Below are 20,757 nucleotides of genomic sequence, written 5' to 3' on the forward strand. Positions count from 1 at the left end.
TATACATATATACAAATATACAAAATCCTAAAAGCCTAAATCGGACCGAACTAAAACCCTAAAACAGAAACTCCTATACAATAATTTGATTTGGGAGTCATGAACAAAAAAACTACCCCCCCCTTTTTTTAAATACCAAAAAAATTCAACCGTGTTATTTTTAAAGTCGATTGTTTTTGTTTTCAGTTTTTGTTATTGTTTTTAAAAATAGGTTCGTAGGGAGTGTACCTTTTTGCTCTAGAATTGACTCCCATACTCCAAAGGCAGTCTCGAGTACTCCGTGTGTATTTATTGTCAAATGGCCGTTGCATATGAAGAAGCATGTTAACTATGTTATTGTATTTAAAATAGATAATATATATACTATTACACATGATGACGGATGATCAATTGATTTGTGAATTCATAGGTGAGTGACAATTACCCCAGGACCCAGGATCCAGACTCCAGACTCCAGAGTCACGGCCAGGCCATAGGGAGTCAGGGAGTCACCCGGTTTTTAGGGTTTAAAAAACCCGAAAAAAAGTATGTGATACTTCGGTTTGTTCATTTCTTTTTTAATAGTAACAATAAAATTAAAGAAGTAAAAGCGTTCGACGGTTGACCGGATGTGTTTATATTTTTTACAAACATATCTTTTTTCCTGAGGCCGCTTTGCGCTAAAACAGGAAATCTATGGGCTGTGAAAGGCAAAGCAGTAAATCACATTTACATATTGCTCACTTTCTAAAAATAAAAATAAATGTTGCTCGTGCATGGATTCATTTTCGATAAAGTCTCTATATATTCTCTCTCTCTACGTAGTAGAGTATACAAAATATTAAATCACGGCTAGCGCGCCGCAGAGACCAGAAGCATTTCTCTTAAGAGGGTAACTATTAACTTGTGAATATTTCCGGCTATCCGCACAGGGTGAGCTGAGGGTGAGATACTGAGATTTCTTGATGGCCCTTTTCTCCCTCACTTTCACTCAGCACACACACAAATACGCACCGTTGTTCAGTCACACACGCTCACACATAAACACACTCAGCCTTTTTTTATAAATCAACTTTTCTTTTCAGCCGTCAATAACGGACCCACAAAAGTATGCTCTATTTTTTGAAACAAGGTTCCATTTAGGATCCCTCGGCGGCCTTTTGGGGGCCTACAAATAGGGGAAAAGCGTTCCAGACAGATTTCAAGTTCAATAAAAGAGATAGGGACTCTACAGCTACGCTTTCGGTGATAAGCAACTCTACGTCTTTTATGTCTCTTGGAGACTCTTGGTCTACACTCTACACACAAAATGTTTATTTGTTAAAAAAACCAAAAACAAAAACAAAACAAATACTACTCATCTTAGAATAATACATACATGTATTTGTTTTTTTGTATAGAAAAACATTAAAAAAACTATCTATTCATTTACATTAACTCCAAAAAGAGAAATTCCGGATTTCACATCTGCTCGTATTGTTGAGCGCTGGCAACTGGGGTCCGTAAAAACTAAAATTCAATCATCTGGAATTTGTATTCGGGTTCTTCTTCTATTTTAAATTTTTGGTTGTTCCCGTCAATTTTTCTTCTTCAAATTGAGTTCTGCCTAGAGAGAGGAGGGCCAGTCGCCGCCAGTGACATGTGCCATACAAAGGCTAGAATTTTTCTGAATTTGGATAGGGAACCTCCCCAAGAGTGAACGAGTACAACTGTCCAAGAATTAATCAGGATAAAGGATTAAGGAACCTCCTTATAGAGCTCTGAGAGACTGAGACTCTCTCTAGAGAGAGAGAGACTAGAGAGTGACCAAGAAGTGGACCACAAGTCTAAGGGGTATTTTTTTTTGTCTTTGTGAATGATCTCGAAGTGACTCGAACCACTTTTGTTTTGCATATTCTAATTCAACATTTATACATCTCGTGCTATAGGCGGTGTGATCTCTATCGGCGCTCCAAACATGCCCCACCACCCCGCGGGGATGCACACGTTGGTGATCAAGTATGACGTCTCAAGCTGCAATCGTATAAATAGAATTACTGTTTCTCTCACCTTTTCAGAATACAAACAAGCTCAGTTGAATATCAAGACAATACACTCTTCAGGAAAAACAAAACGATGTTGATTTCAACGATAGTTACGGTTTCCTTGCTCAGCGCACTGGCTACCGCTCAGCCACCGCAAGTTGGCGGTGGTGATGGTGGGCCACCTCCGGGTGAGGGTGGGATGGGTGGGATGGGTGGGGGTGATTCTACATCGGTGAGCTCGACACAGTGTACAACTCCGGATGGTGAAGTTTGTAGTCAAGATGGTAGTAGCAACGAGTTTTATGGTACCTTTGCATATGATGAAGAGACTGGCCTTCACAGTGGCACTGTTGTTTTCAATCAATGTCCCAACAGTGACCCGAGTGGTCGTGTGGACGATGGTTTCGACTACAATATCTCTGCTTCAAGTGACTGTCAGGAAATGACATTCCCCGTTGATGGATACAACACCACAGGTCCATGGGCTGCCCCTTTGAGAAATCGACTCGGCATCAGCTTGCACGGTGTGAATATCTATGGCCCATTTGAGGCTGGTTTTGTCGAAGGATTCATCTGCAATGGAACATGCGACGGTGGAGTTGATGTGCCTGCCTGTGACTTGACCCTTGAATTCCAATGTGGCATTGAGAATGTCAATAAGGAATATCTACTAGATCCGTGCGGTGGACATGCCCTGCCATACCATTATCATGCCGATCTCAGCTGTGAGTACGATCAGAACACATTGGGACATTCCGCTTTGATTGGTGTTGCTTTGGATGGCCGTGGTATATATGGGCTAAATGAAGACAATGTAGATGGCGAGGCTGTGCAACCGACTGATCTTGACTTCTGCGGTGGTCACTATGGAGCAGTGGAGGAGGATGGCCCTGAGGTATACCATTACCATACACAGACCACGGCGCCGTATACAGTGGGCTGTTTCGGCCCAGTCGTGGATGTAGAAGAGTGCAGGGCATTGTACCCAGATAATTGTGGCGTCGATTATTTGATTCTTGAGACAGAGGCTGGCAGTACATGTTATGACACAGATTGCCCATGTTTCTTCGCTGATGGCACTAACTCTGATTACACGGTGGAAAACTGCCCAGTCTAATCTGTCAATTATAAGCAGATACCAGATGTATTGTCACAATACTCACTACGTGAAGAATCGCTTTCGACTTTAATGTGTTTTCAATTAAAACACAAACTAAAATAATCTGAATCTGATTGACGTTTTTCTTTAGCATTGTCTGGTAACTCTTTGCCTTGATAATAGGGCATAATATGAACATTTCTCATCAATGTTGGAGATTTTTCTCCCCAATGGCACCAATACTGAATACGCAAACACCCCACCTGCCCAATCTAGCTTGTTAGCTAGAAATATGAACCAGATGAAATGATATTATCACCCACTACGTTGAGTTTCAGCTAGAAATACGAACCAGATAAAATGATATAATCACCCACTTCGTCGAGTTTCAGCTAGAAATACGAACCAGATGAAATGTTAATCACCCACTTCGTTGAGTTAGATAATTTGGATTTCGACCATTCGGTACGTACAGAAAAGAATAAATATCAAATTCCGAATCCACATTATAGTTGATTTTGGATACAGTGCAATATTGTTTTAAATAGATGTAAAATAAAGTTTAGCTGTGGCAACATAGTGTATACTTGGGAGGGAATTTATGATGATATTTGGCACCTTGGCATCATCACATTAGTCTCGTTGTGAACATCGTCTCTAGATACATGAATGATAGAGAAGCTAAAGGGTTCAATCAAAGAGGATACAAAAGGAAGGCTTTGTAGCTATCAACAGCGAGGCTGCGGGAGATTCTTTCAAAAGACAGCCTCTTCTAAGATTGCTATTCCTACGGCGACACACACGTGCGGAAACCCATGGTAATATCTAGAGTTTATATACACTCCAATTTTTATTGTGATGCTAAATTGTTATGTACTAAACACAAAGCAATACTGCGCATTCTAATGGTCCCTGCTGATTATTATTGTTGTCGAAGCGGGGTATGTTTCCCTGTTCTACATTACGAAGTATCGCGGATGTGTCACTTGCCAGGAAGAGGACAGAGACTGTCACAGGTAGATGACCTTGAATGTCTTGTAGCGCATGCACGGTCACGGATACCACACCCATGTTGTAAACCGTAAGCTAACGCTGTTTTCTAATTAACCAACTAACTCGGGCCTGGGCCGGTGATTGTCGCCTGTGTGCTGTTAGGCGTGGGTCAATACGCAGAGTGTATCATGTACTACAGTCTACATACACGATGTTGCGGGCAGTTGCATTATATTGAGATAGTACATTAAGGGACTCGTCATAGTCCTAGGTAAAAACGAGCGCAAATGCCCGTGCATTCAACCAAAATAAAATAATAAACAAATAAACACCTTGGTATGCCGGTGGGGTGACAGATACAATCTTACCGCTTCTCCAGAGTGTACATACGAAAATGTGACAGTTTCAATTGGACGGGCATGTACACAAACAGCCACAAATACCTTAGACCAACAAAGGACAAAGCAGGGAAGCGAGACCAACGAAGAACTGAACAGATAAGCGAATACCTTCATTTCAGCTTCCCAAAAATGAACTAGAGCTACCGGATTGTGTCTATGATCGCCCGACAGCACACAACTCGCTTACACGGCACTACTATTATCGGTTACCGTGGCATCGCCCTCAATAGTAACGGGGGGTGACTGCTGTGCACCGTCTGTACTACTCATACTCGTAGGTTCAGCAATGTCCTTCTCTGAGTTTGTTTGTGCATCTTGTTGCTCGTTGTCTGGGGTGAGAAGGTCTTTTGTGTGGGTGTGTGTTCTGTACTGTGTGGGTGTGTGTTCTGTATCATTAGGCCGTAGGAGTGAACTGTAGTGAGCGCAGGCCTGAGGGCTGAGGCTGTAGGGCGTAGGGTTGGCTGGTCGTAGGGCGTAGGCTGTATTTACTTACTACTATTGTAACAGTGACCCTATGAAAAGGCTGTTCTGTCTCTTAAAATATTCACATCATTGCCCTCTTTGAATGATACCAATTTTTATAAGAATAGAAACCCTAATATTGCCCTTTGGAACTTATATTCCGGATTCGTTTCACATTTGACAACTGCTGACACTGCATACACATATTGCATAAATACTAAATAGTGCTGACTGCGAGGCTGCTGAGTGCTGATTGGCGACTGCTGATTGCTGACTACTAGAGTAGAGTGCAGTCACTGCACTGCGACAGTGCGCAGTGCGCACTCTCGCAGTATAAACTGGGAAAGTTGAATGTTCAGCGTTCAGCGTTCAGCGTTCAGTGTTCAGTGTTCAGTGTGTTGACTGTCACATGAATATCAAATGAGCCGTAAATACTAAAAATACATATGTAGTTCCGTAGAGTGTAGAGTGTAGACTGTAGAGTGTAGAGTGTAGAGTGTAGAGTGTAGACTGTAGACTGTAGACTGTAGACTGTAGACTGTAGACTGTAGACTGTAGACTGTAGACTGTAGACTGTAGACTGTAGACTGTAGACTGTAGACTGTAGACTGTAGACTGTAGACTGTAGACTGTAGACTGTAGACTGTAGACTGTAGACTGTAGACTGTAGACTGTAGACTGTAGACTGTAGACTGTAGACTGTAGACTGTAGACTGTAGAGGCGTAGGCCGTAGGGCGTAGAGTCGTAGACTGTAGACTGTAGAGTCAGAGTGTAGAGGCGTACATAGTTTGTTTACATTTTACTCTAGCATGTATTTAGGAATTTTCGGATTCTCAATTCTAGGCTCGCCTATTTTATTAACTTTCACAACAAAACATAAGACACGTTTTGTACACGCGCGGAGCCTGGAGGGCGCAGGCCGCAATCTTCTAGATTTTGATTTTGATTATTATTTAAAAAAAAAAACATACAGAATACAAAACGGTTCAATAACCATTTTGAATTTGAGATATGTAAATAAAATATTTACACACACATGTGTTTGTCATGTGCTACACTGAAATTCTGAATATATTTATGTACTACTACCACTCTCTCTCAGAGAGAGAGCCTATAGTACTATACATTTTTTTATTAATAGCAATATAGAGCTCGGATTATTATCCTGGGAACCTATTTTTAATAACATACAGCTCGGATAATAATTCTTGGAACCTCCCCACAAGAGTGAACAAGTCCAACTGTCCAAGTGATAATGAGGAATCGTTTTTAAACATTATATATATATAGAGAGAGAGTAGAATAGCTTTTTTTCAAGTTCTTTTGTGAATGATTTCGAACCTATTTGTTTTATTTTGTTTATTTTTTAAAAACAATAACAAAAGAAAACAGTAACCACTCAGTCACTCACCAATATTCATAAATAAATAAATATGTCGCCATTTTCCATTTTTTTTTAGCCTTCTTCTGTATGTAAATAATCACTATTTAGTCGTTCCGACAAGAAATAAATTGAACCAATATTGTTTGTTGTTTGTTTTGATTTTGTAAAAAAAAACAAAAACAAAAACAAACATAAAAATTAAAAATAAGTTTTGTGAATGATTTCGTATTTATTTAACAAAAATATTTACCTATTTTGCTTTGCATATCTGTCCAAAGTCCAAAGTCCAACTTCTAAACAGATTCTCGGCTTAACTTCTAAGCGTATAGGCTGTGTGATATCTGTTTCTCTGTCAGGCGTCGGCGACTCGGCGCTCCGAATATCCCAGTCCCCCCGGTGGATGTATACGTTGATGAGCAATCAAGATGCCTCAAGCTGCAGTAGTATAAAGAGAACTGCTGTTTTGCCCACAGGTTCGGAATTCGAACACCCTTTGAAATAACAACAATACATACTACAAAAATTTCAAAAGGATGTTCTTTTCAACGATAGTTACAGTTTCCTTGCTCAGCGCACTGTCTACCGCTCAGCCACCGCAAGTTGGCGGTGGTGATGGTGGGCCACCTCCGGGTGAGGGTGGTGAAGGTGGGTAGGGTGGGGGTGATATGGCGGATTCTACATCGGTGAGCTCGACACAGTGTGTAACTCCGGATGGTGAAACTTGCAGTCAAGATGGCAGTAGTAGCGAGTACTATGGTACTTTGACATATAATGTAGCCACTGGCGTGCACAATGGAACGGTCGTTTTCAATCAGTGTCCCAACAGTGACCCGAGTGGTCGTGTGGACGATGGTTTCGACTACAATATCTCTGCTTCAAGCGACTGTCAAGAAATGACATTCCCCGTTGATGGATACAACACCACAGGTCCATGGGCTGCCCCCTTGAGAAATCGTCTTGGCATCAGCTTGTACGGTGTGAATATCTATGGCCCATTTGAGGCTGGTTTTGTCGAAGGGCTCGTCTGCAATGGAACATGCGACGGTGGAGTTGACGTGCCTGCCTGTGACTTGACCCTTGAATTACAGTGTGGTATTGAGAATGTAGATCAGGAATTTATACTAGATCCGTGCGGTGGACATGCCCTGCCATACCATTATCATGCCGATCTCAGCTGTGAGTACGATCAGAACACATTGGGACATTCCGCTTTGATTGGTGTTGCTTTGGATGGCCGTGGTATATATGGGCTAAATGAAGACAATGTAGATGGCGAGGCTGTGCAACCGACTGATCTTGACTTCTGCGGTGGTCACTATGGAGCAGTGGAGGAGGGTGGCCCTGAGGTGTACCATTACCACACACAGACCTCAGTGCCATATACCTTGGGTTGTTTCGGCCCAGTCACAGAATTAGAAGAGTGCAAGGCATTGTACCCAGATAATTGTGGAGTCGACTACGTGATCCTTGAAACTGAGAGTGGTTCTTCATGTTATGACACAGATTGCCAATGTTTCTTAGCCGATGGCACCAATACGAAATACACTGCTGTTACCTGCCCACTCTAACTTGTCAGCTAGAAAGACGAACCAGAGGAAAATCCGAATCCGATATCGTGATACAATCGCCCGCTTCGAATTCCGATTTCGAATATTCGACACGTATAAAAAATAAAATATAAATTTGAAATGATGTTTTTTTATATTTAGTCGATTATGAATACTGGTTTCATGCCTTTGAATCAGTGCAAAGTGGATATTGCTGTCAAAAAACAGCAGAATTCAACAATGACGACTATTCCTGCGAGCTACATATTCTGTTGCGACCACGTACAAAAACTCATTGTAGTATACAGTCAGATTAACTCGCAGTTTATATACACTAATTTGTTTATTGTGGTTCAATATTGTGATGTACTCCACATTGAGCAATACTGTGGTCATCCAAATGGATCCTGTTGATTAATTAGCATTGTCGGAACGGGGTCTATTTCCTGTTCTCCATTAGAAGTGTCACGAACAGATGTCACTACAGGTTTAATGGAACGTCGCTTCGCAATGCGGGGGGGGGGGGGGGGTTAGATGAAATCAAGTGTCGAGTTTTAAAACTTCGGAGAGTCTCGACTGCTTGGAAACTCAAGCGTGTGAGCCCATCCAGTGAAACACCTCCGTTAACAATCTGCGGCCCACAAACAAGAAAAAAATTCTGATTGTTGATATTTCGCGGTATATAGGGACGTATGCAGCTCACGGCACATAGTCCCATCTAGCACCTTCCACACCTCCAGAACCACCCAACCCACATCAGGAATTACTATTTTGAAGCAGCTCTACTGGAGCTGGCAAGGTTTCCTCTGACCACACCTCAATTCCTCGGACGTAGTAAATTCTTCGGAAAAAAAAAAGCACTGGTCATTGTTCGTCAGCCCATCAAAGTTCTTGTACACACCATAACAATGGTATGTACCAGATCAGTTGAGTATTGTAAATTATATCACATTGTTGCATCATGACGGTTGCCCCATTAACACTGCAGCTGTAAATTGGGCACACTGCGTTTCCTCGCAAGCAGTAGATTGTCCGCAAACTCCGACGGAGTCTTCGTCTGGCTATTGACTATGTCCTTGTGGACATCCATGGCCTGGTGTAGCACCTGCTGAGCGTTCTGGGCGTGAAGCTTAAATACAATCTCAAACTCTTTAAGGTCCTTTCGGAAGATGTTACAGTGTTGGAGATCCAGCATTGTCGCCTGTATTGCGATGTATTGATTCGATGGGTGTGAGACAGTTACCCGCTCCTGAAACCCGAATAGTGGTGTGTACATGATGCAACTATTTTAAACCCTAAAACCCTAAGTTTCTATTTGACCTACAACAATCCTTCAACGTATAGGCACCTCAATTCATATCTACTGATATTATCTCGTGCACATGAAGAAAAAAATACAATCCGAATCCGCGATGAAACCTCCAACGTTGAAACGCAAAGTAGCCAAATCATTGAAGATTAATGAGAGGCGCTGTTGTCAGGTGCATCAGATAGCCCACTAGTACACGGAGGGTGTCATATATATACACTACGTCCATCCATCCATATATATATATATATATATACATATATACATATATACATACATACATTATATATATTTGTATATATAAATATATATATATATATATCGATATACATATATTTATATAAACACATATACATATACATGTATATATACATATACATACACATATACATATATATATACATATACAGATATATATATATATATAATTTGACAAGGGCTTAAAATGCTTCCCGTCTTAATTCAATATGACGCAATGATATGTCTTCTCCAACCCCATCCACTATACCTTGGCTAAGAAGGCTTCCCGTTTGTCCTTGTATTCCGCTTCCATTGCCTGGTATATTAAATAGACTTCACTGAACTGGTTGTTGCCCTGCTCTCCTGCACGCTGTCTGCGTTGCTGGGCCGCGTGTGCCTTTTCGCGCGCAGTAAGTACGTCTGCCGCAGCCTAATAATGAATGTGCAAAGAAAACACACAAACGTATGAATATTAATTATCGCATGAAATGCATCTGCAGCGGCCTAATAACGAGCGTGCATAGAGAACTCACATACGTACAAACATTCATCATATTAAAAATATCGGCAGCGTAATGAGTGTGCATAGAGAAAACACATACATATGAATATTGACTATCATATTAAATACATCTGTAGCGGCATAATATCGAATGTGTATAGAGATCACGCATACGTATAAATATTAAATACAATAGTGAATACATATGTATCGGCCCAATGATGAGTGTGTATAGAAAACACACATACGCATGCGAGACTAGTGATCATAGTGAGAACATCTGAAGCGGACTAATAACGAGGGTGCATGAAATACACACGTACGTATGCGAGATAAAATAGCATAGTCTATAGATCCGCAAGAGCCTATGAACAAGAACGAAGTACAGCATAGACAAACACTTATGATGAGACTAACACAACCGAAAGAAAAGTACGACTTCCGTACCTTAAACAAATAGAACATCTATGTGCCTATGTATTCTCGGACCAACACACACGCACACACACGCACACACACACACACAGAGAGACTTCGTACATGCTGGGCTTTTATATCACCTACTACATGCTCATACTAACAAACACACAGTCACACGCACATACACACACACACTCACTCACTCGCCCACCTACACATACACGCAGAGCAATCTTACCTGCTGGGCATCTGGCACTCCTCGGGTGATGAACGCGTCCCAAGTGCTCTCCATTCGAGAGAGCAACGGTGACAAGTCCTGCTGCGACGTATGCACATCCTTAAGGGATTCGCCCATATTGCGCAGAACCCTTCCTGTGCAAAGAAGGATGGGGTTACTACTAGGTAACCATGGTGATTGGTATGCGCACACAGTAGCACTCTGCCTGTGTAAAGAAGGATGGGGTTACTACTAGGTAACCATGGTGATTGATATACGCACACAGTAGCACTCTGCCTGTGTAAAGAGGATGGGGTTACTACTAGGTAACCATGGTGGTTGGTATGCGCACACAGCAGCACTCTGCTTGGGTAAAGAAGGATGGGGTTACTACGAGGTAACCATGGTGATCGATATGCGCACACAGTAGCACTCTGCCTGTGTAAAGAAGGATGGGGTCACTACTAGATAACCATGGTGATTGATATGCGCACACAGTAGCACTCTGCCTGTGCAAAGAAGAATGGGGCTACCACTAAGTAACCATGGTGATTGGTACTCGCATACAAACCCCGCCTGCCTACGAGCTGCAATGCGATCTTCGACTTATCACGCAGAATGAACACACACGCCAGTACACATGCGTGCATATCAAACAGATACACTCATTTGTACCACATCCTCTCTCATATACACTCCTATGCTTATCAACAACATATACACATATACACATGCGTGTATGTGAAACACATACCCAAATTTTTATCATATACACTCCAAAGCTTATCAACAACACGCACACACATACGCATGCGTGTATATTAGACACATACACTCATTTCTACCATACACTCCAAGACATATCAGGAGAGACTTACGTTTCATAGAGTCTCCATTGCTTTGTGTTGTTTTTGCTGTCGATGGACTGCACACAGTACGTCAGCTGTAGTGTGACATACACTCGTTACAATCAAATAAACTCCGCACATGTCTGTACACACCAACACACAAACATGGAACAACAGCCACACACCACGATGTACATATATGTGTGTATATCTACCACATACACACATCAATGCACATACATGCACACATGTGTATATATATCTACCACTTACACACATCAATGCACATACATGAATAACAACACCACACACCACGATGTACACATGTGGATATATATCTACCACATACACACATCAATGCACTTACATGAATAATAACACCACACACCACGATGTACACATGTGTATATATATCTACCACATACACACATCAATACACATACATGAATAACAACACCACACACCACGATGTACACATATCTACTCAACCACATACAGGCATCAACAGCCACCCCAACACACATGCATGTCTGCTCACGCACACACCTGTGTCACCTCGTGTCTTCATGCCCTCGTCATTGAGGGCCTTGGCCAAGTGTTTGATCTGCAGAGTCATGGTTATGAATGCCTTACGGTACATGCTCAGAGCCTTGACCGATTCAGCAAACGTGTGGGAGAAACGCTCTAACGACTCCAAAGCATCGTCTAGTTCGGGATCAGCTGGGATAGAAATGGATAAAATATAATGATAGTTGCTAAGGTGTAGAGAAGATAATGATAGTTGCTAAGGTGTAGATAAGATAGTGATAGTTGATAAGGTGTAGATAAGACAATGATAGCTGCTAAGGTGTAAATAAGATAATGATAGTTGCTAAGGTGTAGGAAAGATAATGATAGTTGCTAAGGTGTAGATAATATAATGATAGTTGCTAAGGTGTAGATAAGATAATGATAGTTGCTAAGGTGTAGATAAGATAGTGATAGTTGATAAGGTGTAGATAAGACAATGATAACTGCTAAGGTGTAAATAAGATAATGATAGTTGCTAAGGTGTAGGAAAGATAATGATAGTTGCTATGGTGTAGATAAGATAACGATAGGTACTCAGTTGTCTTGTAGTTGCTATCCCGCGCTAGACATTCCAACAGAACCAGCGACAGGCATTAAATGCCGACGTACTTGTCAGGAGGAAGAAAGAAACAGAGGCTGGTCCGGTAAAAGACGCCTGTGTGCTGTTACGCGTGGTTTGATATGCCGGCAGTATCACGTACTACAGTCTACATACACTATATTGCGAGCAGTTGTATATACGTGATAGTACATGTCTGTAACAGGTGCAAGCCGACTCGCCTGAGATGTCAATTGCGCACATGCCCGTGTATTCGACCAACACAAACGAATGAACAAATAAACCCCTCGATATGTCGGATGGGTGTCAGATACACTCTTACCGCTACTCGCGGGTGTACATACGAGAACGTGGCCATTCAGTGGAGATTGCATATGGTTCAAATGGATGAGCACGTACACACACAACCATAAATACACCAGATCAACACCAAGCGAATACCTTCATATGTTGGAACTGTGACGAAGATGTTTTTAAGGCTTCCCCATAATGAAGTAGAGCTGCCGGATTGTGACTGTGATCTCCCGACAGCATCCTTAGGCGTAGCCTCATCCTTTTGACTCGCTTCGGCACCACTATTATCAGTTGCCGTAGCATCGTCTTCTGTAGCTACGGTGGCTGACTGCTGTGTACCGTCTGTACTATTCCCTCTCGTAGGTTCAGTAATGTCTTTATCCGAGCTCGTTTGTGCACCTTGTTGCTCGGTCTCAGCAGTAGGAAGGTCTTTTGTGTGTGTATGTGTGGGTGTGTTCGTGTCATCCTCTCTTTCCCCATCAATGTATGCACTGATCTGCTGCGTAGCCTGTTGTAAACTCTGCCCATCAGATTGTGTCTCCGTTAGGTCTGCACTTTCGTGTTCACCATCACTACTCAAATCAAAGGTCACTGAACTCTTAGCGTCACCTTGGACTTCTTCACTTTTGGTATCCGACGCATCGGTTATATCCGTGTGTGTGATAACATCTGATCCATTTTCTAGTGTAACTTCAGTATGTTCAGCTACACTATCCTCCGCACTCTCTTGACATGCAACCGCTTCCGACGAGACCATAGCCGTGTTTGTTGTTGAGTTTGCTTCTTCTTCTCCGTCAGCTACCGAAGTGGTACTTGAATTGACCGATGACTTCGATTGCGTCCCACTAGCGGGAGGGGTGGGGTCAGTGGGCGGTGGTGTTTGCGGGGGTGATGTCTCAGCCATATTGCTTAATGTGTGTGAATAGTTAGTATTTGTGGACAAAGTCGACGTTGAGGTGATTCTGCATACATATATATAAGTGCTTCTTTGTGTACTCCTATGAGGGATAACAACCGAGAGCTATTAGTAGTAAAAACAGGTATATCTATATCTATATCTATAGACATACACGAACATGTACATATATTGACATATACATAGATATATATTATCGCTTGTACACTATATAACATATATCAGGGTTACGGGGATCATTGCTGAGTTTGTATTTATTTACTTTAAACACAGCCTCTTTTACTTCAAAGCTGTCCATACTATAGTTCGTTTCTTGAAAAAACTGTTACAATTTTAGGCTGTAAATAAAACGTAATATAAAATAATCATTCGTTTTTGCGTTAAAGTGCTAAACGTTTTTTGCATCATTGGGATTTCAACTGGGAGTGTAAATAGTAATGAATAAAACACGGATGGGACGCCGCGGGGACTGAAAGAGCATACCTATAGGGGTAATTTACTTGTATATATTTAGACATTCTGATTCGGGCCTATTGATCATTTTGTATAGGGTCTCAAATGGGCAAAATCGATTCCAGCCAGAAAAAAGGGGCCACTTACGATTTTTGGGGACGGACAAAAAGTCAGTGTCAAAACACAGCTGGGACGCTGCGGGACTGAAAGCGCATAATCAGAGAGATAATTCATTTTGTTCATAATCACGTATCTATATAGAAATATTGGTAAAATATCTAGGCTCATATTTTTAGAAACAAATCCAAACAAATTATCCAAAAAAAAAAATAGTGATCTTTCTTTCTGAAATGAAGAGGGACTCCAAAGGGGTCTACAAATGGCGACGGACAAAAAATCGGTGATAAAGTTGATAGGGATTTAGAAAAGCTTTCTCTTTCAGTAGTAAAGTTGACCGGGACTGACGCTGTCAGTGATAAAACACGGCTGTGACGCCGTGAGGTCTGTAAGCGTATACTCAGAGAGGTAATTCATTTTGTTCATATTCACGTTTAAATATTCATAGCGTTCTAAATTGAAACAAAGGCTATGAAATATTGGCACCGCCAACAAAGTATTAGCTCAAAGTAGTGGCCCTAAATTTTAAATAACCAGTTTGAAAATCGTCCCAAAAATAGGACGGACGCTGTCATTTCGAAAAATTACAGTGAAGTCTCCAATCAAACCGAAAAAATGTATAAATGAAAACGTCCATGAGTAAGAAAAAAAATGTTCCCACACAAGTTTTGAGCATTCTGAATGTAGCCTAATGAAACTATTTTTGAACTTTCTTTTAAAATAGATCAAATTTTCATAAAACGTAAGTACATGTTCTCTGTTTTTTCTACTTCATTTCTCTTAGTCTCAAGACTCAAAGTAAGGCCTCGATCTCCGAACCGGATGGGAAGCTGAATACTGCTGCCACTCCCACCGCTCCCTCAAGCTTTCCCTCCGGCTTCCCCCCTAATTACAAATTTATATGCTCAATTTATTTTAAATCATAACTTTCTGAATGTTTAAAAAGTATTAAAAATTAAAAATATTACACATGGAGCAAGAAGATTGGGGGGAAGGGGGGGGGGGAATCTTCTTAAAAATATTAAAAGGAAAACATAGCTTTCTGACACAAACCTCTATTTAAATTCTTGACAATTTAAAAAATAAAATTAAGCACCATTTCACTTGACCTTCATAACGATATTTAGCCAAGAATTGATACCTAGACTACCTCAAGTCTCAGGGTATCCGGCTCTTGCCAGGCTCAGGTTTATTGCTGGTAATATAACCTAAGTGGTGGGGGGGGGGTCTCCGTCCCCACCTCCCCCCCCCCCTCTCCTTAGTCTCAGCCTTTTTGAAAGTCAGCCTATTTGATAATTTATTTCTTGATCGAGTTTACTTTTTTTAAAGTCATTTTTTTAATGTTAATTTTATACACTAAATGCAGTATTTAAACAATCATATCTTTTTGAATGTTTGAAAAGTGTTTCTTGTTTTAAGATAAAAAATAGTTTTTGAAAATATTACAAAAGTAGACTATCCTTCTCCCCCTTATAATTATGTTCCATTTTTATTCAACTATTTATTAAAAAAAAAGAAATCATAGCTTTCTGACATCTATTAAAATTCATGACAATTTAAAAAAATAACCTGACATAGACTGAATTAAAATAATATATATTTACGACATGAATGAAGTAGCAGTCTATACATTAAAAAAAAATTGTCAATATTTAAATTATCAATAATTACTAGTATTATCAATTTTTAACACTAGCTTACTGACATAGACGTCTAAATTAACATTATATACTGGATCCAGTAGCAGGCTATATACGACAATTATATATAATCTATTTTAATCATTTTTTATTTTTTTGTTATTTTTATAATATTACAAAATGAATATTTAAATATACACTAAATAGCGAGCGAAGCGAGCTAAATCATATTTTTTAATATTTTTTTAGATAACATTATTATATACAATTGTGATTCTCTTTTTCAAAGAAAAATAAAATCCACCGGTGCCATCCCCGACCAGGGAACGCGAAGGCATTAGCAATAATACATATTTAGTAAAACCTTACATAAGACAATGTTAGATTTATTAGGTTTATTAGATGGTAATATCTTAAATGAATTTTACTCCTAAAATTCCAAGTCAGCTCTGTATCAGTTCTACCCAGTACAAGCTTGTAGTGTTTTCCTTTAGTTACCAGCATATATTTTAACTGAATTAATCACGTCCACGAGCTCTTGTACAATGATGACCGGCTCAGCCCTAGATGGACAAAAATATGAAGTTGTCCCATGCGTATAGCCGGTATGTTCAGAACTTGTAGAATCCGGTCGGCACCTGACAAAATTTGTCGTGAGTCCCTCTCAATCGTATGGTCCGTGTCCGTCTAGACTGTATCATGCCTTAAGATGAGTAACCCATATACGAAAAATTTCCGAAATGTTGGACTTAGTAGCCGAAAAAGTAAAACAACCCACTTAGCGTTTTGCACATGTCATAAGCCCTAAGTTGTCGCTCCACTTGATAACCTCTTTCTTATGCTGTATGGTCTTATCCAAGCGATTGTTAAAGCGAAAATCGATTGTTGAGTCTCAGATAATAAAATGGTCTAGCGTAGTATACACTTCTACTTTAGTATTTTATCCGGTATTGAATCAGAGAAAAGTTATGTCACCACCACATCAGTATGCAATGTAAACTGCGGATTAATTACAAGCAGTTGTTTCAACAGTCGAACACAGGCTTTCTTGCTCACATAGAAACTTCATTCTTCGTATAACAAAAAATTACTTAACTAATTAAATTTAGTTAGCTTAACCTGTGAGGAACGTTGTAATACAATTAATAAAGTAGTTCGGTAACTTAAAAATGTGGGAGCTTTACCCAGCCCGCTAAGCGTACCGTGTTAGAGAATAACACTGCGCGCAATACTAAGAAACCTCGCACTACTGCTGGAGGTAGTAAAGGCTCTACTTCTACTGATGTAAACTTCGATGGATATTTCTATGTTTTAAACTATGTTAAATCAACTAAGATACAATTTAAGTCAGTTTGGATTTAGCAGTGATAGCTTGTGTAAGAATGATCGGGGATTGGCGGGAAGATCAAAACCTGTAAGTAATAGTTCAGAGATTATAAAATTTAGTTTATAATATCCTACATCTACTATCGTTTCAATTAGTTCCCAGTAAATAACTCATACCAAATACTTAGGCTATTGGAGCCATCAAAGTGGATTTAGAACACTTTGGGAATATTGCAAAAAAAAAAACTTGTATTAAAATATTTGAAATATAAACAAAAACCAATGTGCTATCACATTTGATCTTGATATTTTAAACTGACCGGAGGCCGTATTTCTACATAGCCTCCAGTAGCTCTTAGGACTACCGACGTACGTGAAGGTACGATGTAGTTCGTAAAGCAAAAACCAAAGTAAGACGGTTTCGGTCATGGCTTATTGTGAGATTCGGTCTCTCAAGGCGATATTAACGCCTTAGAGTAATTAAACGCGTAAGTAAAAAATAAGTATCGTGATATTTAAAGTAAATAAACGAAATGAGTCTTTTAGTAAAGTTAGGTAAGCCTCGTGAAAACAGCAATACTCTGAGGGATTGCGAGGCTGAGACATTGCCTATATATAATCCTCTCAGTACTGATTTCGCTGAATGGATTTTATTTAGTGTTTCGTTGTCGCTCTATTAGAAACTATGGTATGTTTCGTTGGGGCGAATCCGAGAGACTCATAAAATCTCATCTTTAGAAGAAGAAAACAAGACAAAGAAAATTACTCTTGATATTGGTTGAACGGAGGTTAAACTAGGTAACGTTAATAGTCCCTAGAAATACATATATATTCGATTGAGCTATCTCGCTACCGAAGTATTCAGACAAAAATAGATTTGGAAAGTAAATATAGTTTTAGGGTTTATATCTTTAGAAATAAAAAAATAGAACAAAACAATACTCTTGATGTCCTTAGTTATTACATTAACCAATAACTTGCCACTTATCAAGAATTATCGACTTAGCCTTCACCAGACTGGCACATCTGGTTGGCAGAACGGAGGTTAAACTAGATAACGTTAATAGTCCTTAGAAAGCTATATTCATTTGAGCCATCTCGCTACCGAAGTATTCAGATATAAATAAATTTGGAAAGTAAATATAGTTATATTAATAGAACTAGGCCAACTTATGTTTGGTATTTTACTGGGGCCTTTTAATGGTCTTGTCTGAATATCTGATATGTAAAATTGGCCTTATCATTTGAAATGGATTCAGACTCAAATGAATAACTGCATGAATCCTCAAACTGGAATACTCCCGTTTCACTACTTCTTTGGCCGCTATAGTGAGTTACAAGCAACATTTGACAAAACTGCGCCCGAGAAACACGTTACTCCGTGGTTACAAAAGATCGAGCATATGCATAACGTTGTTTACCCCTGTTTACTCGAGCACAAAAATCGTGACCTACTTAAAGCGTATGACCGATGGAATAACACTACGAACATTGTTCAGTTCAAAGTTGGCGATTATGTTAACATTATAAATCGCAATGCCAACATTGCCGAACTCTCTTCTAAGACAATTGGACCTTTTGTTGTTTCCTACCATGATGAGAAGAGTAATACTTACGAAGTGAATAACATAAATGGTAGTAGCGCAACTAATCTAGGCACTCACCGAATCCCTACCTCCGAACTCTCATTCACTTGCTCATTTGATTCTGATGCCCCAGTTATGGAGTCACAAGTCAAAGATATAATTGAAAAAACATCCGAAGACGGTTACATTTACTACAAGACCCGTTTTATGGATGGGACAGTAGCTTGGCTAACCTCCGATGCGTTTCGTGAATCTCGCGACTTCCTTCGTATTTTTATTAAGAAATGGAATAAGCATTTACATAAGAACACACGAGATAAACGGCAAGGGTGACTACAAACCCGGATGTATCTGAAATTCCCTATTTTCCACATACTTTCTATGTGACTAAACTTTCTGATCTGTTTACCAACAGAGCAGAAATACTAATGAAGATCAACCTTTGGCTATTACCTTACTAAGAAATAAACGTAAGGCGTCTACATCGGAAATGATTACTGGACCAAATACTACCTGACATAGAGTAGAACATGAGTCTTGAACTCGTACAAATAGACACATACTTACTCGATAAGCCATGACCGAAACCGGTTTACTTTGGTTTTCGCTTTACAAACTACATCGTACCTTCACGTACGTCCGACGTCCTAAACGCTACTGGGGGCTATGTAGAAATACGGCCTCCGGTCAGTCTACAATATCAAAATCAAATGTGATAGCACATTGGTTTTTGTTTATATTTAAAATAATTTAATACAAGATTTTTTTTTTGCAATATTTCCAAAGTGTTCTAAATCCAATTTGATGGCTCTAATAGCCAAAGTATTTGGTATGAGTCATTTACTGGGACCTATTTGAGACATTAGTAGATGTAGGATATTATAAACTAAATTTTATAATCTCTGAACTACTACTTACAGGTTTTGGTCTTCCCGCCAATCTCCAAAATCCAATAAGTCTTTTTCTTCTATTTATAACTTTTCTTTAGATCGACCTTTCTTTATATTTGCTAAATTATTAACTTGACTTACGTTCTTATGTCTATCTACAAATTAGACATGTGGTCATGAACACTAGTACTTCTAGTGAAAATTATTCAATAAAGAACAGTCAGAGTTACGTCCTGTGTGATCGAGGATATTAAGGCTCTTACCAAGAGGCAGTCCCGATCATTCTTACACAATAAACCCTAACTCATAATCTCTGAACTACTACTTACAGGTTTTGGTCTTCCCGCCAATCTCCAAAATCCAATAAGTCTTTTCTTCAGATGGACCTTTATACAAGCTACCACTGCTAAATTCTAACTGACTTAAATTTTATCCTAGTTTATATAACATTATTTAAAACATAAAAATATCCATAGGCTCGACGATGTAAGATTCAGTCTATCAAGGCGATATTAACGCCATAGAGTAGTTAAACGCTTAGAATAAATCTCAGTATCGTGGAATTCGAAGTAAATGAACCAAATGAGTCTTTTGATATAGTTAGGTTTGCCTCGTGAAAACAGCAATACTCTGAGGGATTGCGAGGCTGAGACATTGCCTATATATAATCCTCTCAGTACTGATTTCGCTGAATGGATTTTATTTAGTGTTTCGTTGTCGCTCTATTAGAAACTATGGTATGTTTCGTTGGGGCGAATCCGAGAGACTCATAAAATCTCATCTTTAGAAGAAGAAAACAAGACAAAGAAAATTACTCTTGATATTGGTTGAACGGAGGTTAAACTAGGTAACGTTAATAGTCCCTAGAAATACATATATATTCGATTGAGCTATCTCGCTACCGAAGTATTCAGACAAAAATAGATTTGGAAAGCAAATATAGTTCCATTAATAAAACTAGACCAAATCTTATGTTTGAT

At 39.7% G+C, this 20,757-nt stretch overlaps 4 protein-coding genes across 4 annotated transcripts; 2 read left to right on the forward strand and 2 right to left on the reverse strand.

Annotated features, from left to right (window-relative positions):
• Positions 1-2,047: 2,047 nt before the first annotated feature.
• On the forward strand, positions 2,048-3,798 carry SARC_01217 (hypothetical protein). Its single transcript, XM_014305064.1, has one exon. It carries the CDS (start codon positions 2,095-2,097, stop codon positions 3,118-3,120), a length of 1,026 nt encoding a protein of 341 aa, XP_014160539.1. The 5' UTR covers positions 2,048-2,094; the 3' UTR covers positions 3,121-3,798.
• Positions 3,799-4,679: 881 nt separating this feature from the next.
• SARC_01218 (hypothetical protein) lies at positions 4,680-4,891 on the reverse strand (the record flags this gene model as incomplete). Its single annotated transcript, XM_014305065.1, has 2 exons — positions 4,680-4,825; positions 4,867-4,891. 2 exons carry the CDS (start codon positions 4,889-4,891, stop codon positions 4,680-4,682), a joined length of 171 nt encoding a protein of 56 aa, XP_014160540.1.
• Positions 4,892-7,008: 2,117 nt separating this feature from the next.
• Positions 7,009-8,031, forward strand: SARC_01219 (hypothetical protein; the record flags this gene model as incomplete). The annotated part of the gene is made up of 1 exon (XM_014305066.1): positions 7,009-8,031. One exon carries the CDS (start codon positions 7,009-7,011, stop codon positions 7,909-7,911), a length of 903 nt encoding a protein of 300 aa, XP_014160541.1. The 3' UTR covers positions 7,912-8,031.
• Positions 8,032-8,404: 373 nt separating this feature from the next.
• On the reverse strand, positions 8,405-13,998 carry SARC_01220 (hypothetical protein). Its single transcript, XM_014305067.1, has 5 exons — positions 12,997-13,998; positions 11,973-12,146; positions 10,600-10,733; positions 9,708-9,869; positions 8,405-9,091 (listed from the first exon to the last, which is right to left on the reverse strand). Exons 1-5 carry the CDS (start codon positions 13,751-13,753, stop codon positions 8,867-8,869), a joined length of 1,452 nt encoding a protein of 483 aa, XP_014160542.1. The 5' UTR covers positions 13,754-13,998; the 3' UTR covers positions 8,405-8,866.
• Between the last annotated feature and the right edge of the window lie 6,759 nt (positions 13,999-20,757).

This window comes from Sphaeroforma arctica (genome assembly GCF_001186125.1).
Source record: "Sphaeroforma arctica JP610 unplaced genomic scaffold supercont1.47, whole genome shotgun sequence".
In the NCBI taxonomy this organism is placed as follows: domain Eukaryota; class Ichthyosporea; order Ichthyophonida; genus Sphaeroforma; species Sphaeroforma arctica.

Excerpts from the sequence above, each read along its gene's own strand:
- SARC_01217 (XM_014305064.1), top strand. The coding sequence starts at position 2,095 with ATGTTGATTTCAACGATAGTTACGGTTTCCTTGCTCAGCGCACTGGCT.
- SARC_01220 (XM_014305067.1), bottom strand. The coding sequence starts at position 13,753 with ATGGCTGAGACATCACCCCCGCAAACACCACCGCCCACTGACCCCACC. Across the intron at positions 12,147-12,996 it reads CACAGTTCCAACATATGAAG|CTGATCCCGAACTAGACGAT; the intron begins GTATTCGCTTGG and ends TTTCTATCCCAG. Across the intron at positions 9,870-10,599 it reads GAGTGCCAGATGCCCAGCAG|GCTGCGGCAGACGTACTTAC; the intron begins GTAAGATTGCTC and ends ATTCATTATTAG.